Genomic DNA, 12,608 nt, shown 5'->3' on the forward strand with positions numbered 1-12,608 from the left:
CAACATGACTGTATATAGCCAATGGGAAGCGAGAAAATATGGTAATGGCAGAGCTGGTTGTCTATATAACAGGTTGCTAACTACGCTTTTGGCTTATATCGAATTCGTTTATTATTCAGTTCCAACCTGGATCGGGTATCAAGATTGGGTCTGCTTGTTTTCTGACAAACGTCAGTATGCTCTTTTGTTTTTAAAACCTAGCTCAGGTTGAGGTTCACACTGACAAAAAGTTCGATTTCGCACTGGGTTGGAACTGGTGTTAACCCCGATAAACGAATTCGCTATTAGTTTCGATTCACCCGTTCAACGACAATCATCAAGCAACAATGACTGGTCGTGGCAGAGAGATAATAATCTTGGAAAAGAAGGCGCCAAGCGTCATCGGAAGGTTCTGCGTGATAACATCCAGGATATTACCAAGACTGCCATCCGTCGTCTGGCTCACCGTGGTGGTGTCAAGCGTATTTCCGGTCTGATCTACGAGGAAACCCGAGGTGTGCTGAAGGTGTTCCTAGAAAAATCCGTGATGCCGTCACCTACACTGAACACGCCAAGCGCAAAACCGTCACGGCCATGGATGTCGTCTACACTCTGAAGCGACAGGGACGCCCTCTGTAGGTTTCGGAGGTTAAAACTTATCACCAATGTAACAAAACGGTCCTTTTCAGAGCCACCAAGTTCATTTCAGAAAAGAGTTAGAATAGAATTTATATAGAGTAACCCATGACTCACCCATTAAATTTGTCACTTAATACATCAAAATGATACAAAAATCAAGTAATTTGAAAGGGAAATAAATGTTCTATTTGTAGTCTTATCGGTGGGTTAAATTTATTCCGTTTCACTTTCATTAACTGAGAAACCCTCATCGTATGCATTCTCCTGCTGCGCGACATCTTCGAAATCGTCCGAACCGTTAAATAATACAAAGTACAGACTTAAAGTACAGAGAGTACAAAAGGAGAGGAGGCAGTGTCGCTACTTGATAGCAAACTACTCATGATGGGAGGAGTCTGTGTACTTTACCGGCGTGTTTCATTTTGTGATTGTTTCCCATATTCAAAAAGCATCGTGATTACGCATTGTAGCATTCTCTGTAAATTCCAACTGGTACAGTAAATGCTTCAGTGTTTACACTCCGCGTTGGATAGAGTCAATATTCGAAGCGAGACAAGTGTTTATTGAGAAATTTTGTGCAAATCTTCAAAATGTCTTAACACATGGCTGCTAAATATCTCCGTAATTATCGGAAGCGCGTGAGAGACCAGGAGGCAGGGAAACCTGCGAAACAGACTCGAACCGTTGCTGAAAGCGTGTGTGTCGAGCCAACAAGAAAGCGGTCAGAGATAATGCGACAGAGACAACTACTAAGTGCAATTTAGAAAATTGAACGCTGAAATTTATCCTAACATTGCTTTGCATTTTGCATTATCTTTATGTGATTTTTATGTGCAACCCTCAGTTTGAAGAAGAAACATTTTAAGAATCTTATATTTATTTGTTTATTGTTTCAAGAAAAGTTCGCCTTAAAATATTTTTTTTATTTTTTATTTTTGTGGTATTCACAGTGGCAGCAACTTGCTTAAACTCTACACTGGACCCCTTTGATTGATAAATTTTGCTTCTATGAGCCTCTAGTTTAAATCAACAGTCACTGTTGTTTTTGTGTTGATCCAAATAGTTTTGATAATATAAATGCGCATTCTTGTTTTTTTAAAAGGTTGATTTTTGTCCCAGTCTTGTCTTCTGTCGTCACTTATTTTGTCATTTTGTCTTGTGTATTAACCCCCACTTGTCTTGTTTATTGTGTCAACTTGTGTCTATTGTCCTTCACCATCTGTTTTTAAACTCGTTCTGTTACTCTGTCATGACTAATTTCATTGATATATAAAAATAATATTAATTACAGGATAATATGGTTATTTCTCGATTACTTTTTCAAAGGGAAGCACCAGCTCCTACAAACAATGCATCCAATCGCCGATCCGGCGCAACCGGCAGCTCGCACACGCTTATCAACACCACCAGTAGGTAGAGAAAATTTTCCCCTATCTGATGATAGCGCCAGCACGCGCGGGCGAGCCACCAGTTACGCCAAATCGACGACCAAACGCACCGCCTACAAAACCCGATACGCTCCCTTGAAAAAGTTATCGAGATTTCTACTAATTAATGAATTATTGACAATTACCTCTCATGATCATTGGCTCCACTATGATTTTAACTTACCACTTTTTGATTATTTATCAAATACCTCTCCGAGTATATAACGCCCCGATGCCTTGTTGGTTTCTGGTCTCATTTGGATTGGTCCTGAATTTGTTTGATATCCTGTTCGAAGTAATTCTTTGAGTTCCAGCTTATACAGGGTGCGTGACGAATTTTTGCAGTAAATTTCAAATAGTAATTTCTCATGCTTGCGGATCATGATTTAGATATATTTGGTAGCACTGAATTGCTCATACTGTTAGGTGTAAGATGTAAACAAACAGTGTTGAGTAAACGTAAAGATGTCGAAACAAAAGAGCAATCGGTCAGCCGCTGTCGCTTTGTTGCGCGCCGGAGTAAGCGTAATAGAAATAATTCGGTGGATAAATGTGTCTGAAAGAACAGTGTATAATATAAAAAGGCCTGGGAAAGTGATAAAATGGAGAACCTGCTCATACTGCTAATAAAACACAGAAATGGCTTGCGGAAAATATTTCGGAATTTTGGGAGAAAGAAATTTGGCCCCCAAGCAGTCCCAATATCAATCCGTTGGATTATTTTGTACGGGGCATCGTCGAACGGAATACCAATAGAACCCCTAACACCACACTTAAGTCCCTAAAAGCTAAAATCAAGGTATTGATGACATCTATGGATTAAAACATTGTCAAACGTGCATATGGCAGTTTCCGGAAGCGTCTAGCTACAGTCGTCGAAAGGGAAGGCGATTTTTTCAATAAAATTAGTTACAACTTCCATATTTTGCGAAAGAAAATAAATCACATAACATTCATTGCTAGAATAGCTAACTGGTGTAATTTTTCTCAAATATGTCATTTACTGCAAAAGTTCGTCACGCACCCTGTACGTGTCTCACGTCATATGATTCGCTATTCATAAAGATAATGGGTTAAAACGGAGTAAAACATACATAAAAGTAGATTAGTATTAGTTGTACTTGATCCAAACAATAGAAAGATCATTTTAGTGTTAGTAGTTATGTTAGTTTTGATCCGTATTCAGCCCTGCCCCTCCAGCACTATTTGAAGCAATTTTGATAAGATTATGCGACACTGCTACTACTACTATGTTAGATGTATGACTTGTCAATTTTCGCAACGCAATGTCTTTCAATAAATCACTCAATCAATTTGATGTTTGAAAATTTGCTCAAAAGGGTTTTGTTGACACATCATACCTTACCGAAAACTAAAGCACAACAATCCTAATTCTTATTTCAAACCTATCAACATATTTAACACATCTTTCCTAAAACTTCACTGGTTGAAGATATGACTTTCGCTATTGACATTGTCTGTAATTAACAAATACACTAAATAGGAAGATTTATTATACAACTTAATAGGCTAGTCGCCTCCCCAAGCGGACCCCCTGCGTCCTATCTCTTATGTTAATTAACTTTCTGAATTCTCTAATTGAAGTTTATTTCATAAATAACTGAAATCTCTAATCAACCTACACAATCATAACCCATGCTTTTAAACTAAAATTTAACGTGTTTCAAGTACTTCTGGCTTTGACATATATTAATTATATCTTTGTTCGTCCCAGGTGACACCTTCAAGTTACTAAAATGCTTCACTTTGAAGTTAGTTTCCAAGCTAATTTTAAATTGTATATTGTATAGGATAAATGTTCTAACTACGCTCTCACGTTTCCACTATGTGGCACCACAAAAATACATATGGGTATGTCACAATAGAAGCACACCACAGTGGAAATCCCGAGCCATAGTTCAAACCATGGACCCAAAGGGTAAGGACCTCCTTCACGCGATTTTTTTTTGGTTCACCTAGCTGTTTTTTTAGTGTACCTGGTGCACCCGGTACTAGAGCAAAAGACAGTAATTTGTACCAGAACAGGTGTCAAAAGTGACACAGACAGCACAACTGCCAGCAAAAAAAAAAAGCGCGGTACCCGCTGTCGTGGCAGTCAGTTTGAGGTGTGTCATATCCCTTAGCACGTTTCTTTTTGTTTCGCCATTTTTAGATTTGAACTCGTGACTTTGGCGTGAGAGGCATGGATGCTATCAAAAAAAAAGCGGAACTAGTTAAAATAGTTAATTATCTAATCTAATAGTTCATTAGCTCCAGGGCCCTTGAACATCATATATTTGGATTGTCCGCAGGAGGATTGTTCGAAGAACGATTGTACCCAGGAAGATTGTTCGAATAAGGATTGTCCGCAGGAAGATTGTTCAAACGAGGATTGTCCACAGGAAGTTTGCTCGGGAGAAGGTTGTTCGAAGGATTGTTCGGAGGAGGATTGTCCGCAAGAAGATTGTTCGGGAGAAGATTGTACGAAGAAGAATTGTCCGCAGGAAGATTGTTCGGAGGAGGATTGTTCGAAGGAGGATTATCAGCAGGATTGTCCGCAGGAATATTGTCCGCTACCGACGAGTCGAGGAGAAAGATTATCCGGAGGAAGAGGATTGTCCGCGGGAGGATTGTTCAAAAGAGGATTGTTCGAAGAAGGATTGCCCGCAGGAGAATTGTCCGCAGGAAGATTGTCGACAGGAAGATTGTTTGGAGGAGGATTGTCCACAGGAAGATTGTTCGAAAGAGGGTTGTCCGCAGAGGGGTTGTTCGAAAGAGGATTGTCCGCACGAAGATTATTTGGAGGAAGAGAATTGTCCGCAGCAGTGATGGAAAAGTTCATCAAAGTTCCCTATGACTCGCGAACTTTTCCCTTGGTGAACTTCGTGAAATATCGCGAACTTTTCGAACACTGGTGACGGCATGCGTGCACTTCCATTCTATTACCGAGAACCATGATTTTTCGATAAATTCCTTCCACGCTATTGGTCCTGACCTTTGGGTCCATGGTTCAAACACTTATCCCAAATCAAAATGAAGCACATATAAGATTAGTACAAAAATTATGTTAAACATTCTTTGACTATATGTTTTAGTATTACTTCTACGTGAAGTCAACGATTTACATAGTTGAAGATGCTAATTTCAAATAACAGACTGTAGTGGTAACTTTTATACGATAGATGGAGTAGATGAAAGCATAGAGTTGATAGTTCCGTTAGAGTACGGCAGTGTGAAGATTGCAAATAGATATTAGAATAGCGAGCTAGGACAACTTTTAAGCAGGGTTACTTCCACTCAATTGCTATAAAAAAATGTTTTTTTGGAATTATGTAATCATGAAATAGTTTAATGCTAATTAGTACTTGTAAGTTACAAGAAGAGGTCATGAAGTATATGTTTAACACATAAAATTTGTCAATATTGCTTTCAGTGCGCCACAATCAGCGATTTTACGACTCGTGAGCGCTCACTCTGAGTGAATGCTCACGAATCATAAGATCGCTGATTGTGGCGCTCTTAAAGCGAAATTGACCGGTTTCATGAGTCAAATACATAGTTTACACCCTCTTCTTGATACTTACAAGTGCAACATAGCATTATAACATCTAATGATTGAATAATTCCCGAAAATATTTTTTTATAGCAAGTGAGTGGAAGCAACCCTGCTTTTAAGGAAGGTACAAATCGGTTTTTTCATCTCTCTTTACCAAACTCCCCCTTTGGAGAGGGATGGTGAGGGGTGTCCCCCCCGCCACCACTGGCAAAAAGAGATGAAAACCAACCCGCTCAAGTACCAACTGTGTGTTTGAAACAGTTCTACCGATTTTTTACCGCACTTCAGTTGTTATTTGAAGGAAGGTATCCAGTCGTAGGTTTGGAAATTGCAACTATTGTTTACCCCTACCACGATATGTGCTCCTGTCATCGTCGACTTGACGATCTCGAGGGGACACGGGTGGGGTAGGTGCTGCTACTGTACCTTTACCTTTAATTACCACTACAGTCTGTTATTTGAAATTAGCATCTTCAACTATGTTAAACATTGTTTCCTGAGTAATACTTCAATGAAAACAACAATGAAAGATTGTCACGCAAATAGAAGGAGCACCATTGGGCACTTTCTGAAATATTTCAATAGTATAATTGCCTTGCAAACCCAAATAAATCTATCTGCGTAAAAAAAACAAGAGTGATTTGCGGCAAAACCCGCCAGTAACACACCCAACGTCAGTGCCTATACGTAAGCGTACTACGACGCGGCTCTCAATTAAAGGAATAACAAGTGTGATACTATCACTGCTAGACTAGATCTTTGGTTCTCTCATGCAGTGGTTTATCAGAGAGGAGAAGCTTAGTAATCCCCATTGCCTGCCCATGACGCCATTCTATCGCGGCATGAGCTAGTAACGCCGAACATAAACCTACCGGCTCCAACACTCCACTATAAAGTATGAAATTAAGCCCACCCACCAACAGCAAGGTGCAAAAACTAGCCAAGGGGAGAGAAGAAAAGTTCGTCTTAAAATAATGAAATTATTTGATATAGGGGAATTTACGTATTCTCGGCAACCTAAGCAGCGACCTTCTTTCTATAGCCTTTTTCTCTATGGAACGCACACATATGCAGTATTGGTTTGTTTACAATCTTTTGTTGCCAGCTGCTCTACCAATTTCAGTCAAAAGAATTGTCAAAAACTGTTTTGAAACGCTTTTACAAAGCTCCAATCTTCTCTAGTGAGAGCGAGTATTGTCGGCAACCAGTTTTTCTTCGGCAACCGTTCCATTTGAACTGCATGTAAATCTGCTGTTCTATTATCGGCAACTCAAAATCAGCTACAATTTGTAGTGCGTGTGTTTCATTTCAAGAAAACCCTGCTAGATTGCTTTTTCTCAGTGGTAAAAATATAGTCAAATTGAAGCTGAAAGCATAAAGAATCGTTTGCATGCATTCAGCGAAGTGTTTTCGTAAGAAAATCCAGTGAAAATAGTGTTTCAATTTGGGTTGCCGAAAATAGTCTGTCATGCCGAAGCCGTCATTTCCCCTATTTATTTCGCTCTAAAATTGTATTTTTTGCCAATACTACTTATCAATTAACATACATTTTTAAAGATAAAAAATCTCTCAAATCTTGTATTACAAATAAAGTATGCAATATTATTTATTTAATGTGATAAAACAGAGGACAGTAGCAGTCCTCATTGAAGTGGTAAATTATTAGATAAAACATTACAGCAGCTTCAATTTGCAAAATGAAAGTTTTATCTTCCCAGCTGTAATCTGAGCCAGTAAACAAATATATAAATATATTTTTAAGAATAATTTGAATTCCAATCCCCGATATTCAACTGACATCGCCTATTTTATAAGGTGATCAAGAAATCGGAAGAAGTGTGCTGTACACCAAATCGCATGCATGAGGCATGTAACAAAAAGTGTAGTGGTGAGTTCTTTGGCGTTAATGTTCACAAAAAGTTCACTATTTTGCTATAAGCAAATGCAACACAAACAAATTTCTTGGCAGATTTGGGAAAATTTTGACGTGTTTCATGCTACCGGAAGGTATGCTGGTCACAAATGCCGTGCCAAACTGATTTCCTGCGCTAGTAGAAAACTTAAGGACTACTTAATAGACATATAATATAGAAAAATAATTTCTTTTCAGATTTTTAGGTGCAGACATAGATTTCAACTTTTCTACAACTGTAGCAGCAACCAGAATTAAAAAAATGCTCCATTTGCAAAATAAAAGCATTTTAAGATTGCATTTGTATACCTCCACGTGAAAATTTTTAAAACTATCATCACTTTCATAGTTCTTCTATTCTCCACATGTGCCAACTTTGATTTGCCAATTACCACTACCTACTTCTCTCCCTTCCGGTCACAGAATTCGCTGATTCGGTGTCCCTCGCTGTGTGTTCTGCTGAGACTGAGCAATATTCGATACCGCGAAACATCTCCGCAGTTATGTTTTCTTTCGGCGCAGGAGATGTGCGGTTATCGAAAGTTAAGAATGTAGTTCAACATTTACAATAACATTTTACCAAATTTTCATGTGCGTAACTATAGCGCATATAGTGACTATAGCGCATTTTAAGAAAACGTCACAAGTTTTTTTGGCTGTATTAAATCAATAATTACGAATAAACCATAAAGCCTACAAATTTACTACCAAAGGCACAAATCTAGGGAACTGCATGGATAATGTTTTGTAAAACAACTAAATTAACAGTAATGAAAATTTTCAACTTAAAAACACTCACATGTATGAAATTTCACCAATTTTTTTGGTACTTTCAACATACTTTTCAATTTTAATGTATGATAATTAACTTTAATCGAGTTCTTTTTCAAAGAGCATTGATAGCTAAGACTTAAATCTTTCATTTGGTATGTTGAAATCAGAAAACCACATTAAGATTAAAAAAAATATAGCTAACCAAAGTTGGCACTACAAAAAAAAACATAAAATGTTGAATAACTCACTTAGCAGTCATTTCCAACCCTATGTTTCATGGGGATTATTTCATAACTTTAGGAGCCCTATCTACCCTGAAAATATATAAAACCCTTGCCCATCACTAAAAATCTGCTATTTATCAATTTTATTTACATGAACGCGTCATTGGGACGGTACTAATGGATATTTTTGGTCGCTATTGAAAATTTAGTCGATTGATTAATTTACGTATGGTCCCAAATTAGGGACATTACATCCATTTCCCCATGTTTATTTTTTATAGAGATGAACTAGCCTAAGGCTAAAAATCTCTTTAATAAAGAATTTAAAAAAAAAAACCCATGTTTATTTATTGTTTTCAAGAAATGACGTACTTTCAAATAAACCCATTCCGCCGGCGTAAAATGAGTCAGCATAAAAAACAACAACCGTACCTTAGATATCAATCTGTATCACATAAGTATTCCATTCTAAAGGGACTCTACTCTGGAGCCTCCCCCATCTTTCAGAAGTGCCCCCTCCGGACACTTCTTTCAATTTTCAAATCTGTAATTTGGGGAAATCCCTTCAAGGGTTCCCGGAGATGAACCAGCGTCTGGCTGAAAATCTCCTTAATAAAGACAACCAACCAACCAAATAAACCCATAACTCACTCACTTGGCCAGGCTTCAGAAACATCCAGTGGGCAGTTCGTTCTACACTTCTACATTCCCTTTCTTTCAAATTCACCTCAAATTTTATACTTTACCCATTGAGTGTTGATTAATCACAATGAAATATTGTGACAGAGCACGGACTTGAGGTTATTAGCCTATCAAATTATATCTGAAAAATCCAAAGTTCGCCAACGGAGGCGATTAGTACGCAGTAATTAACAGAAATCTTAAAAAAATTAAAAAATAAACCTTAAAGTGTTATGCAGCTTGAGAACATTAATGTGGGTTGCCATTAAAATGCGAAATTTGTTTTCAAATGCAATCTAGTCTATCCGGATGTAGGTAGTAGGAACATATTGACTAACAAGAGCTGCTCAGCACGTAATCGCTCACTTATTGGTAAATTTTAGTCCAACTAGTTGATGTATTGTTATAACAGCGAAAGTTGATGCTATTACAAAATTCAGCCTATAGAGTGATATTTGGCAATAGATAATACAAATTACAGCGGCAATGTACAAAATTCCGGATAGAAGTTTGTATCCTGATCTGAAATTAAAGAAAAAAGAGAAGAAATCAAGTTAGTTGGTTTGCACCTCATGTCTTAAAAACAAATTCACAAAACATTAGATATCTTCAGTAAAACTGCATGGGAAAAATATCTTTAAAAAATTTCAAACATCTTCAAAAGAAAGACGTATCAAGCTGAACAATACATTAGGTCGTAAGTAACATTGATAGATTCTCTTCGTCGACTTTCACTTTACATCCTCACGGCCATGTGAACGCATTTTCAGCTATTTTCAACACACAGTTCGATGGAAGAAATTATTATCTAGCATCTAACACGGCAAAGATGATAAGACACGATTTAGGAACCATGTTATAACGAAAGAGAATTGATCAATGTTAGGGACACTCCTTCCATGTGAGCTTAATATGGAAATGTTCTATCAGATGGTATAGAACAATTTTTATTTTTTTCATATTTTTCAATGCAAATTACGTTCAACTCTCTTGACCATTGAAGCCCCAAAAATGTACGGAAACATTAACTCCGATAGAACATTTTGAAACTAGCCTCAAATGAAAGAGGGTCACCTAAGATTTCGTTTGGTGGATGTTTCAGCGATACTGATTTTTTTTTTAATAATAATGTTATCCTACCAGAGACCCCGTTTTTGACCTAATGCATTGTTTAGCTTGATGCGTCTCAAATCTGGCATCCCTTGGTTGAAGCAGGGCGATGCACTTTTGAACTTACGTAAATATTTACCTTTTTTGACAAAACCCAGGTAATCATGACGTTTGATTATTGAAAACAATATGAATGAAGAAAAGAGACTAACTGCTGTCATGATTACCTGAGATTTGTCAAATAATGTAAATATTTACATCGATTGCATCGAAGAATTGCTATTGAGTTGAGAGTGTTGGTAGTGAAGTGGTGTTAGATAGTGATAAACTTGAAGTAGTGAAAGACAGAGACGATGTTAATAAGAGACGCACGAAGACTGAAGCCAAAAGTTCCAATCGAACCGTCAAACGTGGTTCCAATCGAGCAATGTAAATAAACACGAGCGCTTCACGAAGAAAAGCGTGGGAAGCATTGAGATTGGTGTTGGATTTAATTGTTGAGGTTGGTTGTTTTTATTAAGGAGATTTTCAGCCAGACGCTAATTAACTGTTGAGATTTAAATAATTATAATTACGTTTGCGTATGAAAAGTTAATATTATTGTTATTCAACAGCTGTATTTTCGTCATGTTCTCACTTAATATTTGCTCCAGCACAACGAAATACATTTACACAGGCTCTGTAACAAAGATCAAGGCTTTCCGGTGTAATTTTTCAAAGTAGTAAAATTTGTGAAAGACTTAAAAAGAGATTTCACTCATACTTGATAGGAAGCAACAATTGCAGATTGAATAATTTTGTGCAAAGCTCTGTAGAATATACACAGCAAAAAAAAAATGTAATATCGATCAACGTAATTCAAGCTGATGTATGAAATAATGATGTAATAGCAAAAAGCTCTACAATATTACATCAATGGATGTAATTTTGTTCGCAAAATCGATGTACATCGTACAATGTGATATTACACAACCGATGGATTGACCTGATTGCAGCAGTTTCGATGTAATATTCAACAACTTGTTTTGCTGTGTACCCTCCAATGTGGTATATTTGGTTTCACTCAGAGTTGTCAAAAATTGAGTCTTCAAATACTTCCAGTGAATAGCGATACTACCGATACGGTTAAAAAAATATTCATTTTACCGCCTTTACCGTAATGCTGAAGCCAAATCTTGCAGAAAAAGAAATTAGTTGGGCCGTGCAACCAGATTTATTTTTATTCTCTCCGCGCGTCTTTTATATAACATCGTCTCTGGTGAAAGAATGTGTGTATCTTGGAATACTGGTAACGTGGATAATTATATTACAGGGTGATGACTGGCCGGAGAGCTTCGCTTTTTAGACAGGTTCAAATTAGCAAATATCTCAAACATATTTTTTGTTGATTCAGGATACGTTATCACTTTTTTTGTATCAACTTACATATTCCTGGGCACATTCATTTGCCATAACACAGATAGACTGGCTATTATGACAACTGATGGAATGAGGGATGCGTCCGGTTTAAGCGAGGGAGCTAGTCTAGAATTATTTGAAAAATGCATGTATAGAAAGATAATCTTACTACGTTTTCAATATACATACTTATACTGTTTAGCCCACGTCAGAAAACTCGGAAAATTCAGTAAAGATACCACAATTAAAAGCAAGAACAATGGCAAGTGAAAATTTATGTTGACTAGACCTGCATGCACATTGTCATATTCATGCCGAGGAACTTCGTGTACTCCAGGTTGATTATTAGGTGAAGAAACGCTAGTTTCGTCTGAAAATGATATTTTTTTTTATTAAAATTAGAATATTTTTTTTCTTTGGTTTGTTTTCCGTCGATCTTGTTTTCCGTGCTGAGCACCAATGCTACCAACGCCAGGGAGGCGCTACCATACCTGGACCCTACCTATCGACTCATCAACTCATGAACCGGGGACCAACGGCTTAACTTCCCTCGTGATCAGAGATGTTATGCCTCAGAACATCTCGGCGGCGCCGACTGGGATTGAACCCAGGCCTGCTGGGGTGAGAGGCAGGCATGGAAAATCATTTGCATTCATTTCATACATTCATTTACATTCATTTGCCTCTAACTTTTCTCATCAACAGCATTCCGCAAAATGATGCAAAGAGCTTTTGTAGGTTTTGTTATTAGCTACAACTTTTGTTCATAACTCAAATCTGTATCTCTTATGCATCACGAACTAGAGCAGGCAGAACTTGTTACTGTTTTTCAATGAATGTAAAATACATTCACTGAAAAACAGTAGTGGCTTCTGTTCGCTTTGGTTCGTCATGCATAAGAGATACGG

At 37.5% G+C, this 12,608-nt stretch overlaps 1 protein-coding gene across 1 annotated transcript in view; it reads right to left on the minus strand.

The window, feature by feature from the left end:
* Positions 1–6,860: 6,860 nt before the first annotated feature.
* PGAP1 (GPI inositol-deacylase) overlaps positions 6,861–12,608 on the minus strand; it is a 33,699-nt gene continuing 27,951 nt past the window's right edge. The window contains exons 12-14 of the mRNA XM_065238714.1: positions 11,890–12,070; positions 11,728–11,826; positions 6,861–9,714 (exon numbers count right to left, since the gene is read on the minus strand). Coding sequence (XP_065094786.1) covers positions 9,555–9,714; positions 11,728–11,826; positions 11,890–12,070 — 440 coding nt within the window. The 3' untranslated portion in view covers positions 6,861–9,554. The remainder of the gene's footprint in view (positions 9,715–11,727; positions 11,827–11,889; positions 12,071–12,608) is intronic.

Source organism: Ochlerotatus camptorhynchus, unplaced genomic scaffold, assembly GCF_037179485.1.
Source record: "Ochlerotatus camptorhynchus isolate MF236.1 unplaced genomic scaffold, CSIRO-AGI_Acam_v1.1 ptg000910l, whole genome shotgun sequence".
Classification (NCBI taxonomy): Eukaryota; Metazoa; Arthropoda; class Insecta; order Diptera; family Culicidae; genus Ochlerotatus; species Ochlerotatus camptorhynchus.